Source organism: Pipistrellus hanaki (genome assembly GCF_964339955.1).
Source record: "Pipistrellus hanaki genome assembly, chromosome: 8".
Taxonomy (NCBI): Eukaryota; Metazoa; Chordata; class Mammalia; order Chiroptera; family Vespertilionidae; genus Pipistrellus; species Pipistrellus hanaki.
In genome coordinates, this window is record NC_140510.1 from 58596333 (window position 1) to 58617194 (window position 20862).

Here is a 20862-nt window from a genome sequence, read left to right on the forward strand (position 1 = left end):
GAATGTACTTCAGAATGTCATGTTATTTGCATATAGGATCTTTAAGAGGTAATTAAGCTAAAATGAGGCCATCCAGGTGGGCTGTAATTCAGTGACTAGAGTCCTTATGAAAAAGGGAAATATAGCCCTTGTGGGTATGAAGTAGTAGTTGGTTGGAGCATCATTCCATGCACCGAAAAGTCGAGAGTTTGATTCCTGATCAGGGCACATATGGGAGGCAACTGATTGATGTTTCTCTCTTGCTCGTTCTCCCTTTTCCTCCTTCTCTAAGAAAACAAAAATCAATAAAAATTTAAAAAGGGAAATTTGGACACAGACATGCATAGAGGGAGAACTGCATGTGAAGAGGAAGGTACAATCAGGAGATGTTAGAAACAGTTTGCAGCTTATATGAATTATTCTAAGCTGTAGGATGGACAATCAGGGCAACATGAGGGCAGGGCAACCACTGTAGCAACCCAGGAAAGAACCAGTGAAGGCCATGGCCATGGAGATGGAGGATGGGAACTGCAGGAGACAGGCAGGAAAGGAACATCTGCAGGACTTCAGGACCAAGATGGGGCCAAGAAGTCTTGTCTGGTCTTTGATACTAGAACATGGCCTAATATTGGTCCTTTTTTGTTTTAAATCCTCCTGTGTCACATTTTCTGTTATTGCAATCAAGTTTTTAACTCTTACATGGGCTAGTTATAAGAGAAGCAAATGAATGTTTGAAAGTAATTACAATGTTGCCTCCATTCCTGTCTTTTCTCTCTCTCTCTCTCTCTCTCTCTCTCTCTCTCTCTCTCTCTCTTTTTTAATTGTTAGACTTTATTTTTTTTTTTATAGCAGTTTTAGGTTTACAGAAAGACTTAGCAGGAAATACCCAATTCCCAAACACCTCACTTCCTTCTCTCCCTCCAGTTTTACATATTATTTTTAAGTGATTCATTTATATATATATAATTTTTTTATTTTATTTATTTTTATTTTATTTTATTTTATTTTTACAGAGAGGGAGAGGGAGAGTTAGAAACATCCATGAGAGAGAAACATCAATCAGCTGCCTCCTGCACACCCCCAACTGGGGCTGTGCCCGCAACCAAGTACGGGATGTGCAAGAGGCAACTGGTCTATGATTCTCTCTCATTGATGTTTCTGGCTCTCTATCCCTCTCCTTTCCTCTCTGTAAAAAAATCAATAAAATATATTTTTAAAAGAAGAAGAAGAAGCTTGGGCTGGAAGTGGCCCCTACAGAAAACACTTCCTCTCTCCCCCAACTCAAAGAAGTCTAGAAGCACAATGATGTGATGGCAAAATCTAATTGCACAGTTTATTTAAAAAGAGACAGCTGTAAGGTAGAACTGCAGATGTTTTCTTTATTGTAAAGACAGCAGTTACAAAAGGGAATAAATATGACATTAGAAATTATTTTTTAAAAATACAACAATAAATCCCTGGCATGTGTACACAATCCCAAGAACCCTCGAGATTTGAAAATGTGTGCGAGAGGTTTAGAACAGCTTCACCGCCTTGGAGCGGATGTTGGAAACTTTCCACATGATGAGGGTGGACATGACCTTTGGGATTTTAAAAGACTCTAGATTTGTCAGTTGTGAATGTCAGGGGTCTACTGTAATATAATTTGCATAGAGTCAGAGTTAGCAGGAATTCTTCTACTCGTTAATAGTACTTCTATTATTTTATTATTATAAGTATGTAGTAGAGTATTTAGGGGTAGAAAAAAAGGCTGAAATGGGGAGGCATGAATGAAGGTGGGTCTGGGGGAAATGCTAGGGGACAGGAGAAAAGTGATGGAAAGGAACAGAACTTATCTTTTCTCTATTTTGTGTCATCTTGGCAGCATGCCCCCCTCTCACCCTGTTGGAGAGGGGACAGACAACCGTCCAGCTTGACCTGCCTCAAACTTCACCACCCTCAAAAGATCAGGATGCAAAGGCAACTGGCAGGCTCAGGCTAAAAATGAGAACAGGGTAGCTGATGGGAAACAAAAGGGGAGAGGGGGAGGGAGGAGTGAGAGGGCGGGGCAGAGAATTACCCAAGAAAATGGGCAACATTAACATCACAGCCCCCAAGGATCCTCTCCTCTGAGGACCACCAAGGGAAGAAGTGTCTGTACAATTTGTTGCCACTCTTTAATGTGGAAGAGGAAGAGGAACAAGGAAAAGTCACAGGTGGCCAAACCGAGGCACGTTCTGGCTACAGAAAAGGGCAGAGCAACGTGGGAGGAAAAGAAAGGCAAGGAACAGCTGGTCTCTCTCACCTGGGGGTGAGAGCGCTCCCTGCTGCCCTGAGGCGAAGGAGTTTGCTTGACTGGGTGTGGAGGCTGGTTGGGGCAAGGAATCAAGTTGGGGGCCAGGATGCCTGCCCAGCTCTCCCAGGGACATCTGTGAGGCACAGCTGTAGACAGAGGTCAAGATCCCCCGATTATGTGCTAAAAGTGGCCTTGAGCTCCCGGAAGGCGGCCTGGCGGATCCTCCTCTTCTCCTCCTCCTGCTTCCGCTCTTCTTGCTCAGCTTTCAGCTCAGCTTCAAACTTACTGGCACAGGCCAAGGCGTGGACCTGCAGGGAAACAGCAGAAATAGACCAACAGGGTGAGAAAGGGGGAGAGAAACTAGGAGATGGAACACCCACCGAACAGAACTGGGTTGTCTGGAGCCACGTGACATGAGACTCCGTCCCTGTGGTCTTCCCAGGTTTGCCTCGTAGTAGCAGGGACAGTCACTCTGCTGTTGGGGATCTGTCTTCCCACTTCTCTTCTTTTTCAGGATACTGTTTAGTGTCCCACCTATTACCCACTTCTACTCCTTCTTTATTAAATATATTTTTATTGATTTCAGAGAGCAAGGGAGAGGAAGAGACAGAAGCATCAATGATGACAGAGAATCACTGATCAGTTGCCTCCTGCTGCCCCACAGTGGCGACAGCCCACAACCCAGGCATGTGCCCTAACCAGGAACTGGACCGTGACCTCCTGGTTCATAGGTCTACACTCACCACTGAGCAACAACAGCTGGTTTGCTCCCCGCTTTTTATTTCACAACAAAATAACTTCCCTGCTGGGATTTTGATTGGGACTGCATCACTCTCCTGTGGCAGAGGGATTTCTTTACAAAATAAGTTCCCCCTGAAAGCCTCTGTTTTTATTCAGTATGGTTTTTTATGTTACCCACTAAAATGTTTTGTTTTCTCTAAATAAGTCATTCTAAACTTATTTCCATATATTACATTTTTTGTTGTTGTTTTGTTTGTATTTGTGAATGGGATTTAGCGCCATTTTTAAAAAATCAAATTTATCTCCAATGATACAATATCAGGTAAACTCACCTTAAAATCCTCTACTCTAGAACTGACATTTTCTCTGTGTGTGTGTCTTATAAACTAGGTAAACTTTGCAAACACAGTGGGCATGTACATTATTTAATAAAGATGGCGAACTTGCTCTCCAAAGCAACCATTCCCATTTATACCCCACCAGCAGAGCACACAGGTTCTCACTTCTCCCACAGCCTTGCCAATAATTAACCTTATAAATGAAGGCTTATAATTAACCTTCTCCCTACTTGCCAATCTGATAGGCAAACTGGCACCTTTTATTTCCTCTTTGGTGAAGCACCCATTTGTATCCTTTGCTCATTTTTCTATTCAGCTTTTTTTTTTTTTTTTTTTTTACTTTCCATAATGTAGGTATTAATTCCTTGTTAATATTTTCTCAGTTACTTTCTCCAAGTTCTTTGCCTTTTTAAAAAATATGTTTTTATTGATTTTAGAGATAGTGGAGAGGGAGAGATCAAAACATTGATGAGAGAGGACCATCAATTGGCTGCCTTGTGCATACACCCCACCAGGGATCGAGTCTGCAACCTGGGCATGTGCCCAGACCGGGAATCGAAGTGGTGACCTCTCTTGGTTCATGGATTGACGCTCAAATCACTGAGCAACATTGGCCCGGCTTATTTGTCTTTTAACTTCAAGGTAGCTTAAGCCATACAAATATTTTTGAATTTTGATGCAATCAGTGCTTTCCAGCCATTTCCTTTCTGACTTTAGAATTTTATGTCATGTTTAAGAAGTTTCTAAACCCACTTTCCTGTATTTCCTTCCAATACTTTTATGGTTTTATCTTCACAGTCAGCTTTTTGTTATTGTTGTTGTTGTTAATTTTCACACAGGATTTTCCCCCCCATTGATTTTTAGAGAGAGTGGAAGGGAGGGAGGAAGAGAGAGACAAACGTGAGAGAGACAAATCGATAAGTTGCCTCAAGCAGGCACTCCAATCAGGGCTGGGGAACAAGCCTGCAACGGAGGTATGTGCCCTGGACCAGAATCAAATACTGGACCCTCCAGTCCATGGGCTGATGCTCCAATCTCTGAGCCCAACCAGGTAGGGCAAAAACCATCTTTTTCTTTCTTTTTTTTTTTTCAATATATTTTATTGATTTTACACAGAGAGGAATTGAGAGAGATAGAGAGTTAGAAACGTCGACGAGAGAGCAACACCGACAGCTGCCTCCCGCACACCAACCACTGGGGATGTGCCCGCAACCAAGGTACATGCCCTTGACCGGAATCGAACCCAGGACCCTTCAGTCCGCAGGCCGACGCTCTATCCACTGAGCCAAACCGGTCCCGACAAAAACCATCTTTTTCATATACGAAATTCCCACATGAAGGAGATCTGTTTTTATTATTGTCTATCCTGTTCTACTAATTGTTTTGTTTATTCCTGTACCCAAACTACATTATTGAATATTACCTTTTTATTGAATGTTTTTATATTTATAAAAAATTAAATATTCTTTTATCATATTGAAGAAAAATATTTTTATTGCTGGGTTGGCGTGGCTCAGTGCTTGAGTATTGACCTGTGAACCAGCAGTTCATAATTTAATTCCCAGTCAGGACACATGCCCGGGTTGCTGGCTCGATCCCCAGAGTGGGGTGTGCAGTAGGCAGCCGATCAATGTTTCTCTCTCATCATTGTGTTTCTATCTCTCTCTCCCTCTCCCTTCCTCTGAAACCTATAAAATATTTTTTAAAAGATGGTTTCATTTAAAAATGTGTTATTATGAATGTTAAACTTCACCAATGTCTCTGAGATATTTAACTGACTACAATTTTTTTTCCTCCAAGATCTTTATTTATTTATTTACTTTTTTAAAATTAAATTATTATCTGTGTACATATTTTACCATTGCCCCCCCCCATACATACTCTCCCTCCCCAGAGTTTTGTGTCCATTGGTTGTACTTATATGCATGTATACAAGTCCTTCGGTTGATCTCATCTCCCCCAGATCTCCCTACCCTCCCCGCTGTAATTTGACGGTCTGCTTGTTGCTTTACTGTCTCTATATCTATCTTTTGGTTCATCAGTTTATAATGTTCTTTATTATCTATAAATGAGTGAGGTCATGCGGTGTTTCTCTTTCATTGACTGGCTTATTTCACTCCAATTCCATCCAGGTTGCTGCAAATGATGAGAATTCCTTCTTTTTTTATGGAAGCATAGTATTCCATTGTGTAGATATACCATAGTTTTTTGATCCAATCATCTCCTCCAAGATCTTTAGATCTTAATTTCTGCAGGACTATAAAGGTATTCTTTTCATAATGGCCATGGTATTTAACAAAATTTCCTTTTACAGGAATATATGCAATACTGTATTAGGTTAAGAAATTTCAATCAGTAAAAAAGAAAAAAAAATCAATTTCAATCAGTAAATTTTTACCTCAAGCATATGTTTGTCTTGTGGACAATTACGTCAGCAGTAAGCAAAGCCTGCTGTGAAATTACCAAACCTCGGAATGCCGGATGGCACAGCAGTACCTCTCCTTAACACATGGGCATCGGCTCGCTGGGTGGAAAGGCTGCACACTTTGAGGCTCCACTTTGAGGCTCACCCAAGTTTGCTCCATTTAAAATTTATGCAAAAAATAGAGACAAAAGGTGTATCCCTTTTGTAAATATCTGAATTAATGTTAATTAAAATTATATACAGTATTAAGCAACCTAGAGAGAATTCTATGAATGAAAATACTCTCAATTTCCAATCTTGAGAAAGGAATTGGATTTCACCCCAAGTTTTACTTCTAACAAGTGTCACTGCCCTAGAGCGCTTATTTAGTGTTTCCTACCACTTTTTTTTAAATAAACCTTTATTATTCATATTATTACAAAAGCTCCTCATTTTCCCCCCTCCACCAGGTTCCTACCCCACCCTCTGCCCTTTCCCCACCCGCCCTTGTCCTCATCCATAGGTGCACAGTTTATGTTCATTCTCTTCCCACATCCCCGACTCCTCTTTTCCTTGAGAATCATCAGTCCACTCCCCTTCCATACCTCTGATTCTATTATATTCAACAGTTAATATTGTTCATCAGGTTTTTTAATTCCCTTTTTTTTGTGTGTGTGTTTTTTTGTTTGTTTGTTTTTTATTGGCTTCCAAAGGGGAGTTTAAGTTCAAAAGGAGTTTCGAGTGTGCCCAGATCCTAGTCATCAAAATCTGGGTAAGCTCCTTATTTTTTGGTACAAGATTTAGCATATCGAGACCTGTGAGAGTCCAGGTCCTATTTGTTCCTCATTCCAAGCACATGGATTAAGAAATCAGCACTGATAAGAGGATTCTGCCAGTGCCCTCGGGCTCAGCTGATAAGAATTAAAAGAATGTCCATGTGCCTTCCTTGCGCACAGCGTTTCTCCTTACCTTTGGCTTTTACAGCTCCTCTGATTTTCCTTCTGGTTTTCTCTTTCCTTCTCGCTGTAGAATTTCCAGTCATTTGACTTTCCTGTAGTTCTGGGTAATGTCCATTTTATATTTTAGTTTTATTTTATTGAAATTGTTGTGTGCGGCTGCGGTTAGGTGTTTATCTGTGCAGCCATCTTGGATCCTCCTTTCCTACCACTTTTTTTGTTGTTGTTAAGTCCTGACCATATTTTTTTAATTTGATCTACCTATGATATCAATATTTTAAACATTATCCCAGTCCTTTTTTTATTATTATTAATCCTTACCCAAGACTATTTTTCCCATTGATTTTTAGAGAGGGGAGGAAGGCAAGAAAGGGGAGAGAGAGAGAGACAGACAGAGAAAGAGAGAGGGAAACATCAATGTGAGAGAGACACATTAACTGGTTGCCTCCCAACATGCTCCAACTAGGGGCAGGGAGTGAACCTGCAACCCAGGTACATGCCCTTGACAGGGAATCAAACCCACAACCCTTTGGCACATGGGCCAACACTCCACCACTGAGCCACACTGGCCAGGTCCCTTTCTAATTTTCATTCTGTTACCTCCTTTGGAGCCTAATGAAGATCCTCACAACTCAGTGGAAAGTTATATCCCTTTTCTGAATTCTGTCTACAATTCACAGAGGTCTGTTTCTGGAGAGAGATACCTCTGAAAGTATTACTTGGAAGTGTTATGTTTTTGTTCTTTGTGAATCAGAAGCCCTATCATGCAAATGTGTGGGTGTAACAGGGACTAGGAAATTATATTTTCCAAATTTCCCAGATATTTCTTAGGACATGAACAGAAACTATTTGCAACCAACATTGTGCCCTTCAAATGAAAGGGCATGCCTTCCTTTTGCCTTAAGTCAACTTAGATTTATCTCTAAAACGCAGCTTATAACTTTTCCTCCTTAAATTATTCCCTTGGCTGGGGGAATGTCCTGCCTTGATGGGAAAAAAAAAAAATATCACGGACAAGCCTTGTAGCATTTCACATCCCACCTCCAATCAAGTGGTGGTAAATACTGAGAGCTCCCCATTGTCACTGCCTTTTTTTTTTAAAATATATTTTATTAATTTTTACAGAGAGAAAGAGAGAGGGATAGAGAGTTAGAAACATCGATGAGAGAGAAACATCGATCAGCTGCCTCCTGCACACCCCCCACTGGGGATGTGCCCACAGCCAAGGTACATGCCCTTGACCGGAATCGAACCCGGAACCCTTCAGTCCGCAGGCTGACGCTCTATCCACTGAGCCAAACGGGTCTCGGCTGTCGCTGCCTTTATTGGACCTATGATTCTCCAGAATCTATGGAAGCTTCCCAAGTCCAGCCTCGCCCAAGGCAAACCAATCTCCATAGTGCCCACCACTGATCATGTCAGGCTCCTGCTCAAGCTCCTCTGAAGACTCTCCCACTCTCCCCCCACCCAGGTGTGCAGCTGTGCTTTCTGAGCCTGGCTCTGCCCTGAACCACCTGCAGAGCTCATTCAAGTCCAGGTTTCCTGGGCCCCACCCTGGAGAACCAGATAGATCTGGGTGGGACTGGGAAGCTGGCCTGCAGCTGGTTCTGATGCTCAGGAGGCTGAGGAAGGCCTGACCTCTAGGGGAGCCCAGACTCCCTGTCTAAGTGTGTCCAGTGTGGACCAGGCCCAGCCTCCAGACACTCCTCACCCTCCATGCCTCGGAGCCTTTGCTCCTGCCATTCCCACGGCAGGAACGCCCTCCCTTCCTTGATTACAAGGTGAGTCTCCATTCATCTTTGAACATCTGTCACAAACGTCAGCTTCTTTATGGCCCTCTCCTAAATTCAAGGGGTGATTCCCTGCATTTGTCACTCAAGCAAGTGTTTATTGAGGGCCATTATATGCCCAGCACTGTAATTACAAAGATAATATACCTACGCTGCCTTTGAGTCTGGCTGGGGAGGCAGATGCATACACATAACACATTCAAAAATTTTTATTTTATTGTTATTCTTTTCATCTTTTCTCCTGGTTATAAAAATAATGCACCCATAATTATAAAACATTACAAAAATATTTAAAAAGTCCCTCAGACACAAGTATTACTAATGCTTTGGTATGTAACTATCCAGGGTGTATTTAATATTTACAAAATGGGGTTTCAAACAAACTGTTTTTGCTAAATTCATTTTCGGCATCTGTCCATACATACCCGTGGTTGTAAGGTGTGCAAATGTGTGGGTGTAATACCCTTATAATGGAAGTTTCAGTCATTTCCAATTTTTCTCTATTACTACCCGTGCTGTAGAAAAAAACAAACCCTGTCTGTATTTATATTTATACTAGAGGCCTGGTACACAAAATTTGTGCATGGGGGGTGTCCCTCAGCCCAGCCTGCACCCTGTCCAATCTGGGACATCTCTCTCACAATCCAGAACTTCTGGCTCCCAACCGTTCGTCTGCCTGCCTGCCTGATTGCCCCTAACTGCCCTCCCCTGAAAGCCTGGTCACCCTTAACTGTCCTCCCCTGCAGGCTTGATCGCCCCCAACTGCCCTCCCTTCCTGGCCCAGTAACCCCTAACTGCCCTCCCTTGCCAGCCTGGTTGCCCCCAACTACCCTCCCCTGCAGGCCTGATTTCCCCCCTCCCCCACTGCCCTTCCCTGCCAGCATGGTTACTCCTAACTGCCCTCCCCTCCTGGCCTGGTAACCCCTAATTGCCCTCCCCTGCTGGCCTGGTCCCCCCATCTGCCCTTCTCTGCTGGCCTGATCGCCTACAACTGCCCTCCCCTGCTGGCCTGGTCACCCCTAACTACTCTCCCCTGCAGGCCTGGTCCCCCCAACTGCCCACCCCTGCCAACCTGGTCACCCCTAACTGCCCTCCCTTGCCAGCCTGGTTGCCCCCAACTACCCTCCCCTGCAGGCCTGATTTCCCCCCTCCCCCACTGCCCTTCCCTGCCAGCATGGTTACTCCTAACTGCCCTCCCCTCCTGGCCTGGTAACCCCTAATTGCCCTCCCCTGCTGGCCTGGTCCCCCCAACTGCCCTTCTCTGCTGGCCTGATCGCCTACAACTGCCCTCCCCTGCTGGCCTGGTCACCCCTAACTACTCTCCCCTGCAGGCCTGGTCCCCCCAATTGCCCACCCCTGCCAACCTGGTCACCCCTAACTGCCCTCCCCTGCTGGCCATCATATGGTGGCCATTTTGTGTCCACATAGGGGTGGCCATCTTGTGTGTTGGCATGATGGTTAATTTGCATATTACTCTTTTATTAGATATTTATATACAGACAAGGTTGGACACACGATGCTGGTGTTGAAGGTGCATTTACATGACTGTCTCTGAGGCCAAACTCCTAGAGGCAGAATTCTAGAGGTGAAGGATGATATCAAAAGTTAACGGCTTGCCCCAATCCACTCTCAGAAAGTTGGGTTGATTTATGTACTTGCCCAAAGTATCCAAAATAAATTATAATATCTTGAAAAAATAAATTATGATAGCTCTTCCACTCATAACACAGGCATGCAGAAGAGGACAGACTTTCTCAACTGGGATAGTCGAGGAAAACAGCCAAGAGGAGGCAACTCTTTAACATGGGTCTTAAAGAATGAGTAGAGTTTTCTGGGAAGAGGCATCTGGATGGGGCCTTCCAGGCAGAGGACACAGTAGTATTGAGGCCCAGTTGTGAAAAGCAGGGCAGCATTTGAAACATGCATGGGGTGGACGAGGCTAGAGTGGGGACCAGATCTAGGTCAGAAAAGGTCTGAATGCCCAGATAAGACGTACCCAGAGACTTCATACAGTCTTGAACAAAAGCACTCGGCACACTGCGCTGCAGCCGTGGAGTGGAAAGAGCGTCCTGCTAAGGTGGGTCTCAGTCCTCGGCCCCAGCCCAAGGCATCACGAGAGATCTGCACACGTTGACTCAGTCAATGAATGGGGAGGACCCATCCAACCAGAATTATTCCTTGCCTCCTCTCTATCTAGGCTGAGAGTTTGCTTTCCTCACTAGATGGAGTGTGTGTCCTGGAAAGGGCAAAAGTGTTGTCTACTACACCCTGGTACCTCCTGAGCTGAATGTGGGGCCAGGCATTGCCAGGGGGACTGGTTTGAATCAATGCTATGTCATGAAGGAAGGACCAAACCACTTTCAGGGTTGGAAGGCACAATGAGTGGTCAGCCTGTCCCAGACTACCAGATGACGGCCGTAGAAATTCAGGCACCAAGTCCACCATGATTCAGTTTACATGTTAGCACAAAAATGATGGACTGTTTCTGCAAGCAGCATCCTAGAGGCCCGAGCAGGTTGAAATGTGTTGCCAAGGACAATTTGTCTCTGGGCAGACTAGTAAAATAAGCCAAAACCATACAAGAGGCAGACTCCTGCCTGGGGTGGTGGGGAGTCCCAACAGCTCATATCACATATGGACTATTCACAGTGAGCCAGGTACTGTATTTTTCGGACCATAAGACACACTTTTTTCCCCCCAGAAGTGGGGGGGAAAAGTCCCTGCGTCTTATGGTCCAAATATAGCCTACACATATACTGTAAGAAAAAAGTTTTTTTACTTGCCCGGCTCTGTGTGGTCTCTGTGTGCTTGCCTGGCTCTAAAATGGTTCTAAATGCTGCTGTTTACTTTACAGGGTTGATTACATGTGTTTATGACTGTGATGTTGGGTTTTAATGCACATAAAATATTTTAGGACACTATTTGTTTCAGAATCTTTTTTTCTTCATTTCCCTTCTCTAAAAACTGGTGCGTCTTATGGTCCGGTGCGTCTTATGGTCCGAAAAATACGGCACTTGCTTAATACTTTATGTATACGTGAACTCTGGTAATCCTCACAGTAATCCCATCATCCCCCCATTGCACAGATGAGGAAACTGAGGCACAGACAGGTAACAGGAGGAGGCAGAATCTGAAACCAGAGAGCCTTACCAACTGCACTCCACTGCTGTGGTAGACAGGGGACTTGGAGGGCTCTCCTGACCTCTCTCTCTCTGCAGGTGTGCTCTGCAGAGGTGAAAACGACAGCGCCCAGCAAGGGGTGGGCTCTCCATAAATGCTCAATGGCTGGATGGACATGTGAATGAATGGAAGCACCCAGAGGAGATTCAAGACCATGCACTGCAGATTCCTTTCCCACTCCCAGACATTGTCAATGGAGCAAATGGCCCCATTGTTCACTTGTTTACACACAAGTGTGTAAGAGGCAAATATGGAGGTAGCTGTCCAAGTAACCCAATCTGAAACCAGAGTCTGATGCATGTGCCATTCGGTTGCTTTCCTGTTTTGTTTTTAATTTGTAGATTGCAGGCAGACACATTCATTCTCCTGCAATCACACATGATCTATCTAAGCTTGTCCCGAGGGAGTTGAGCGAGTTGCTAACTGGCATCGCCTGTTAGGCAGGGTAGAGGGAGGGGGCGGTTGTCCTGCACAGGAAGAAGCCACCTACCTTGGCTTCAAAGAAGTTCTTGGCACCCTTGACGCCCTCCAGGGCAACATCGATCTCGGACAGCTTTGCCAGGGCCATCAGCCCACTCTCCTCCTGCAGCTCCCCTGCGGCGGCCTTGTGGAAGATGAGCAGGAACTGTGGGGAAAGGTCAACATCCGTGAGAAGTTGACAACCATCTCCTTCAGCCCCACTAGATTGCTTACCTTTCCCAGTATTTTCTAAGAAATCCTTACAGCTATGCTTCAAACGCTTTAGCTCTGTCTCTCCACTTTTGTTCATGGTCATTTTTGACTTTCAAAAATTTTACATAAAATCTATCAAACTTTTTCTTTTTTCTCACCAGTGTTATGCTTAGAAAAACCTTCCTCGCCACCAAGGTTATAGACACAATCACCCACGTTTTTGTCTACTGCTTTTATGACTCCCCCCCCTTTTTTTTTTAAACATGTAAATATTTAATCTCTGAAATGTATTCTGATCTATCATGCAACGTTGATCATTAACCTTATTTTCCTTCAAATGGTTAGTTAGTAAACCCCACATCATTTATTGGATAATCCATCTTCTTCTTCCAGATTCAAAATGTGACCTGAATGAGTTAATCTTTAAAGCCAGCCTGTGCCAAGGCCTCCGTAGAATGCATTTAAAAATAAATAAATAGGCTAAGCTGAAAAGGTTGGTCCCCCAGCTTTCTGTCTTTCTTCCCCAAGTCAATTTTATGGCTTTTAATTTCTCTTACTTAAACAATTTTTCTGAATTTATTTGTCAGTAATGCTACCCAACTTCTACCATTTATTTTTCCATTTGGAAAGAATATGAGTTATACATTCCACATCAAAGAGGCTTCTCCAGGTTTTCATGTGCTACCTAAAATATAGGGAAATTTGGGGTTCTTTTTCATGACCTTCTTCTCTAGAGAACGGCTTCCCAAGAGCAAAGGACATTACCAAAGTATCGTGAGAGGTAAAACACCTACAACCGGCTCTCCAAATCCCACCTGGGGTGTTTTTACTGCCAAGACTCTTAATTCCTGGAGGGAAGTTTCTTTCATCAAGTCAAAGTTTCAACCTCCTCACCCTGGCCAGTGTGGCTCAGGTGGTTGAGCATCCCCCCAGGCAGGGATGGGTCATAGATTCGATTCCCAGTCAGGGCACATGCCTGGGTTGCAGGCTTGATCCCCAGTTGGAGGTGTCAGGAAGCAGCCAATCAGTCTCAATGTTGCTGTTGGTTTTTTTTTCCCCTCTCCCGCTCTCTCTAAAATCAATAAAAACATTAAAAAGAAAAAGTTTTTGCCAAAACCAGTTTGGCTCAGTGGATAGAGCGTCAGCCTGCGGACTGAAAGGTCCCAGGTTCGATTCTGGTCAAGGGCATGTACCTTGGTTGTGGGCACATCCCCCATAGGGGGTGTGCAGGAGGCAGCTGATTGATGATTCTCTCTCATCGATGTTTCTAACTCTCTATCCCTCTTTCTTCCTCTCTGTAAAAAATCAATAAAATATATTTTTTTAAAAAGAAAGAAAAAGTTTTAACCTCTACCTCCCCCACCCCAGAAACATTGCTAATAAAGTTTTCTTTGTAATTCTTGCTTTGGGAGTCTTGGGAGCATTGCTTAATGCAAAGCTGTGGATGAAGCAAGATGTGCAGGGACACGCAGCTTTGCAGAGGCCACTGGTTGGCTCAGTAGCAACACGATGTTCATCCACCCGCAACTTCAAACTCTCTCACTAGAGGCCGGCAAAGATTCAGTTTGCTGCAGACTCTCAGAGCCCAAACACTGGCTCCAGAGGCTTGGAAAATATTAAGTATACTTAAATGAAAGCTATATATGATATCAGCTTTATCACTGACTATAAAGACACTTCGGTGTTTCGTTTCATATGTCTGAGAGTCAAGCTCAGATACTGTAAAAGAAATGTATTTAACTATTTTTTTAAATTAATACATATTGGCTATAAAACAAACAAACAAACAAAAAAAACAAGCCTGTTGAAGAAGGTGAGGTCCGCAAGAGTGGGGGGGGGGGGGGGGGGCGGGATTTGGGGACAGTTGTGGTTGGGCTCTCACAGAAGAGACTGAAGCAGCAAAGACTTCAATGCTGCAAATGTGAGCCACTCCAGGAGAGGAGGAGGGAAGTATCTGTCCCTCGTCCCTCGGTACCCTGCCTGTCCTTTGTTACAGAAGCCCCTTCCCCCCCCCCCCAACAAAAGCAGGTAGCCTCTCCATACCAGCCATTCCCTTGGGCCCAGGGAGGCAACGGGGAAAGACAGAGCCTAGCAACAACCCAGGTGACCCTGGGGAGGCCGAAGTGGAGATGACAATGTTCCTCTGTGTTTACAGAACAGCGTCAAGTATTCCTCGTGGGTCTTTTCCCAGAGCAGATCCCAGCCTGGCCCCGTATGCTCCCTCTGCCAGCTCAGCAGATGGCCAAGAGGAGCCCTGTCATTACTGAGGGGCCCCCATCCCAGCCAGTTAAAGAAGATAAAAAGTCCAGCTCAACCTGAAAATGTGCAGCCTTCCAAAAGCTTGTCAGACATTCCCATTTAATTTTATTACAATCACCAACCCCTGAATGACAATTTCTCTAACTGCCCAGCCTTGTTTGTCTTCCTATTTATAGTCCACAAAGACTGGTATGTTGTGGAGAATTGGAAAATGTCCTAGCTATGAGCAAAGAGCGGGGGAGGGAAGGAGAAACAGAAAACAAAGAAACAGAGAGAATGGTCAAAGCTAAAAGCAATTTCAGATACAAGTTATAAAATGCTTCTGATAAGTGTAGGAAATTTTAAATGTCATGGCTCTAGCTTGAGATGCAAACATGTCTCCATATTAGTTCATAGTTTGCAAGTAACAGAAACAAACTTGGTTTAATCAAAAAGGGGGTAGTCATTATATAAAAAGATATCTTTAGCCGAAACTGGTTTGCCTCAGTGGATAGAGCGTCAGCCTGCGGGCTGAAGGGTCCCGGGTTCGATTCCGGTCAGGGGCACGTACCTTGGTTGCGGGTATATCCCCAGTTGGGGGTGTGCAGGAGGCAGCTGGTCGATGTTTCTCTCTCATCGACGTTTCTAACTCTCTATCCCTCTCAATTCCTCTCTGTGTAAAATCAATAAAATACATATTTTTAAAAAAAGATATCTTTAAAAAAATCAAGGGTAGCCCTGGCCAGGTGGCTCAGCTGATTGGAGCATTGTTCCACTCACTAAAAAGTTAAGGTTCAACCCCCTGTGAGGGCACATACCTAGGTTGCAGGTTTGATCCCCAGTTGAAGCTCCTAGAGGAGGCAACCAGTCGATGTTTCTCTCGCACATGAATCTTCCCCTCTCTCTCTTTCTCCCCCTTCTTTCCTCTCTCTCTAAAATCAATAAAAATATATCCTCAGGTGAGGATGGAGATAGAACTGCTAACTTTGGTCCATTGTTATGTTTCTTCTGTGTGTCTGTACACACATACACACCACAAATGCAAATAATATTTTACATACAGTTTAGTAATCTGCTTTTGTCCTTACTTTTTTTTTTTTTTAATTGGTTCATTTGTTAATTCTCACCTGAGGATATTTTCAGTGGAATGGAGAAGAGACAGAGAGAGAGAAACATCGATGTCCCATTGATTGGTCAGGCCCGGCTGAGGATCAAGCTTATACCTAGGTATGTGCCCTTGTTCAGAATTGAACTGGGACCCTTCAGTCTGCATGCCAATGCTTTATCCACTGAGCCACACTGGGTAGAGCTTGTCCCTACTTTTTACATTGTCAACAATTATTCTCTGGTCATGAAACACTTTGTTGTATCATCATTTTTAATGGTTCCATGTATGTCATTTCCTAAAATGCCCTTAATGTACATGCATTATTTTCATAATTGGAAATGAAAAGGTTTAAGAGGAAGACCATTTCTTTGTATATTTGGGAAAAGCAGCAAAATAATACTTACGAGAGACCTACCTTTTGTATCAAAGAGCTTTATTTGGGTGTGACTTGCTTGGGAGAGTTAAAGAAAGGTAAGCACTTACTAAGTGCCAGGTTTTGAGAAAGGAACTGAAGATGTGAGCAATTTTGTTTCCTGGCAACCCCTGTCCCATGTGATGATGGTAAGTCTGTTGACCATGGTGCCCTGTAGCACCTGACCTGGCCTTAGACAATAACAGTCCCCTGAATGCTATGATTGGTCCAGGACGTGGGCATGCATTCCTAGCAGGTCCAATCAGAGCTCTTCCTCTAGGACTGGTATGGACTGAGACAAAGAAGCGCTCTATTCACTGGGGTTGCTAAACTGGGACACTGCACTTTGGAGCTGTTGTCAGCCATCTTGCAGGTGCTGGGACAATGCCCTATGTGGAGTAGAAGATGAGGTGGACATGGAAGAAAGCACAGTCAAGATGTAAAAATATATCAAGAGAATGACCCTGGATTACTTGTGCCTAATGCATTTCTACTTCTTTAACTCCCAGGTATGTGAACCAATAATGATTTTATTTTTCTCATTTACATTAGTTGGCATTCTCTTTCTGTCACTTACAACTAAGAGTTCTGATACAGGCAAAGGAAGAGAATTTGGTTCTCCCAACAGTCCTGAGGAAAAGCTATTAACACTCCCATATTAAAACAGAAAAACTGAGGCACAGAAGGAAAATAATGTGCTGAAGTTCTGCAGCTTGTGTGAGACTGAGGTCTGACAGCAAACCTCCCTCCATAAGCACAGCGTGGTAACAGCAAGCGAGCCTATACCTCTGGAGATATAACTGCTAGAGGTGGGACCACAATGGGCTCTGAACTGACAAAGGAGTGAATGAAAAGGTCACTAAGCCCTGTAGGCAGGTTAAAAACACACCATGGAACCCTTGGAGATGTCCAATTCTCTACTGTCCACCATCTGTGGGAAATGGCCAAACCAGCATCTCCAGCAGTTAACCAAGCATCTTGGACTCTGGGAAAAGCAAATTTGGTAAAACTCAGGGCAGGGATTGTGTTAGCTCAGTTGGTGACTTGCACAGACTTCTTAACACCCTCTCAATTTCTGTTCCCCAGAGATCACAACTTTGCCACAGAATCTCTTTCCCCAGTGTTGCCTCCAAAGCTTCACCAAGCAAATGCTTTACCTTCTACACCCCAGGGGCACCAGGGTAGGAAAGAGTCAGTGTCCAGTACCACACATGCATGATATAAATGAACCAAATGGCAGGTGAGGGAGCAGGAGGGACAGGTGGGAAGGTGACCATGGTAAGTGCCACATGTGACATACAGGCTACAGCTCAGGTCCAGCCATAAGCTGGGGCCTGATTTCAGCCAAATGCTGACCTTTTTGGCCCTCTAGCTCCAAGTTCTGCAATAAAGGCTGGACCGGATTATCCTAGTTAGGGGCCTATGCCCAACACATGTTTTCCGTGATCTTTCATCTCCATCCACATCTACCAGTTCAGGAAAGGAAGTGATGGAAGAATCTGGAATTGATTTGTGGGCAGTGAGAGGCAAGGTCAGTTTCATCACAGCTGGGCAGGGACTCGTGGTTGCCAATCAGCTGCAAAGACCCCAGGAAGAGCCTCCAAGGCCCTATCTAGCCTGGACAGAAGACCAGTACTCGGTCAAAGTCACCATTGGAAAGCAGGATGCTGGCACTCCACTGTTTCTGGAATATTAGTAACCAAGGGTAAAAACCAGGAAGGACAATCTTCTCTACTCCCGGCCCCTGAGGGATCAGTTGAGACATGCCTAAGAATAGACTTCAGCAGATGGGCTAAAGCCCAGAGCTTTCAGCCTGATGTTGTCCCAGGTTATTCTAATTCTAGGCCACTCTGACACATCTAGAGGCCTTTTAATAAAACTCAAACATATAAAGTGTACTTAGTGGTCAGAGTGACACCATCCAGATTACAACTCTTCACATCCATAAGACACACACTCAGAGGGCAGACTTAATGAGTGCCAAAACCCCACTGAAGCAAGTCCTGCCCCATAAGGGTGTCTCCAGCACAGAATTTTTCCCACTGTAGACACAACTGTTCCTCACAGCCAATTGGCCTGGAGGTCAATTCCTCCCAGTGATACCAACAGCAATCAAGGCTTAACTACAACAAGACTGTGCACACAGCCCACAAAAGGGTGCATCAAGAGTGTCCACCTCAGGTAATTAGAGAGACTGAGCCACCGGGCCCTATAGGACACATAGCACACAAAGCCACTCTATCAACAAAGGAAAACACCCAAAATGCAGAGACAAAGAAACAGGTCACAAATGAAAGAAATGGAGGAAAGCAAACTACTGGATATACAGTTCAAAACCATGGTTATAAGGTTACTCAAGAATCTTCTAGAAACCTCCGAGAAATTTAGTGAGACTCTCAAGGATATGAAAAAGGACCAATTAGAGATTAAGTATACACTGACTGAAATGCAGAATAATATACAGAGATCCAACAGCAGACCAGAGGATCCCAAGAATCAAGTCAAAGATTTGAAATACAAAGAAGCAAAAATCACCCAATCAGAAAAACAAAAAGAAAAAAGGATCCAAAAATATGAAGATAGCCTCTGGGACAACTTCAAGCGTATTGACATCAGAATTATGGAGGTGCCAGAAGAAGAGAGAGAGCAAGACACTGAAAACCTATTTGAAGAAATAATGACAGAAAACGTGCCCTACCTGGTGAAAGAAAGAGACTTACAAGTCCAGGAAGCGCAGAAAACCCCAAACAAAGAGGACCACACCAAGACACATCATAATTAAAATGCCAAGGACAAAATATAAAGAGAGAATATTAAAAACAGCAAAAGAAAAATAGTTAGTCACCTACAAGGGAGTAACCATACGATTGTCAGCTGATTTCTCAACAGAAACTATGCAGGCCAGAAGGGTGTGGCAAGAAATATTCAAAGTGATGAAAATCAAGGACTTACAACCAAGATTACTCTACCCAGCAAAGCTATCATTTAGAATTGAAGGTCAGATAAGAAAAAGCTAAAGGAATTCACAGATAAGAAAAAGTTAAAGGAGTTCATCACTGCCAAAACAGTATGATATATGAAATACCGAAGGGTATTCTTTAAGAAGAGAAGAAGAAAAAGGCAAAGATAAAAATTATGAACAGCAAAGTGACAACAAATACATATCAAAAAGTGAATCTAAAAATCAAGTGAATACAAAAAGCTGAACGAACATAATAAACTGGTGAATGTAATACAATTAGGGACATAGAAAGGGAGTGGACTGACAATTCTCAGGGGGGAAGAGGGTGTGGAAGGTACAGAAGAGACTGGACAAAAGTCGTACACCTATGGATGAGGACGTGGGGGGATGGGTAAGGGCAGAGGGTGGGGTGGGAACCGGATGGAAGGGAGCTATGGGGGGGTGGGGGAAAAGAGGAACAACTGCAATAATCTGAACAATAAAGATTTATTAAAAATAAAAATAAAAGAATGAATGCCTCAGTCCCCAAGGGGCCTCTGGCTGTTACACTATAACTTTCTTCACCTTAATTCTGAATTTACTGTGTACATGTTTAAGATAAAACTTTAGACTTATAATAAAAAATAAAAAACTCAAACATATAAGACATGGAATTCCCTTTCTTCTGGGGCTGCATCCTTACCCTGGGAGGAACCCAATGGCCTTGAGCCTCCTCCCCACCCTCAAACAGAAAAGGCCATATCACCCACAGGGAATCAGCCTGTGAACCTGTGTGCACTCTCTCAGGAAGGTATCTACACATAAAAAATTTTGCTTGCAATTTCAGCGTTCAAAGGCCAAAATGACTATTCCTTTTAGAGATAGAGTGGAAAAGGAACGAGAAAGAGACAGAGAGAGAGAGAGAGAGAGAGAGAGAGAGAGAGAGAGAGAGAGATTGATTTGTTGTTCCACTTATTTATGCATTCATAGGTTGCTTCTTATATGTGTCCTGACTGGGGATAGAACCCACAATCTTAGGGATGTGTTCTATCCAACTGAGCTACCTGGACAGAGCAGCCTCCTTTTTTTTTTTTTTTTCCTTTTTCCTTTACTATTTTTAAATGCTTATTATAAAAACGAAAAGTTTTAATATAGAAAAAAAAAAGAATAAACTTATATAACCACCAAAACTATGCACCCAGAAATACCAACTATGAATATTTTAGTGAATATCTTCCAGATTTTTCAATACTTATACCATTTTACCCAAATGAGGCTAACCTACCCACAATGACTTTCTTCTTCTTTTCTTTTCCCTCCCAATTGATTTTTATTTTTTATTTTTTATTTTTTTAATATATTTTATTGATTTCTTACAGAGAGGAAGAGAGAGGGATAGAGAGTTAGAAACATCGATGAGAGAGAAACATCGATCAGCTGCCTTCTGCACACCCCCTACTGGGGATGTGCCCGCAACCAAGGTACATGCCCTTGACCGGAATCGAACCTGGGACCTTTCAGTCTGAAGGCCAATGCTCTATCCACTGAGCCAAACGGGTTTTGGCCCTCCCAATTGATTTTAAAGAGGAGAGAGCGAGAGCGAGGGCGAGAGCGAGGGCGAGGGCGAGGGCGAGGGCGAGGGCGAGGGCGAGGGCGAGGGCGAGGGCGAGGTCGAGGGCGAGAGCGAGGGCGAGAGGGAGGGAGGGAGGGAGGGAGGGAGGGAGGGAGAGGGAGGGAGGGAGGGAGGGAGGGAGAGAGAGAGAGAGAGAGAGAGAGAGAGAGAGAGAGAGAATTGATGTGAGAGAGAAACATGGATAGGCTACCTCCC

At 43.9% G+C, this 20862-nt stretch overlaps 1 protein-coding gene across 2 annotated transcripts in view; it reads right to left on the minus strand.

Moving 5' to 3' along the window:
* Positions 1–1286: 1286 nt before the first annotated feature.
* Positions 1287–20862, minus strand: part of EFHD1 (EF-hand domain family member D1) — a 44160-nt gene continuing 24584 nt past the window's right edge. For both annotated transcript variants that reach the window (XM_084891884.1, XM_084891883.1), the window contains exons 3-4: positions 12154–12288; positions 1287–2562 (exon numbers count right to left, since the gene is read on the minus strand). In XM_084891884.1, the coding sequence (XP_084748010.1) occupies positions 2428–2562; positions 12154–12288 (270 nt within the window). In that variant the 3' untranslated portion in view covers positions 1287–2427. The remainder of the gene's footprint in view (positions 2563–12153; positions 12289–20862) is intronic.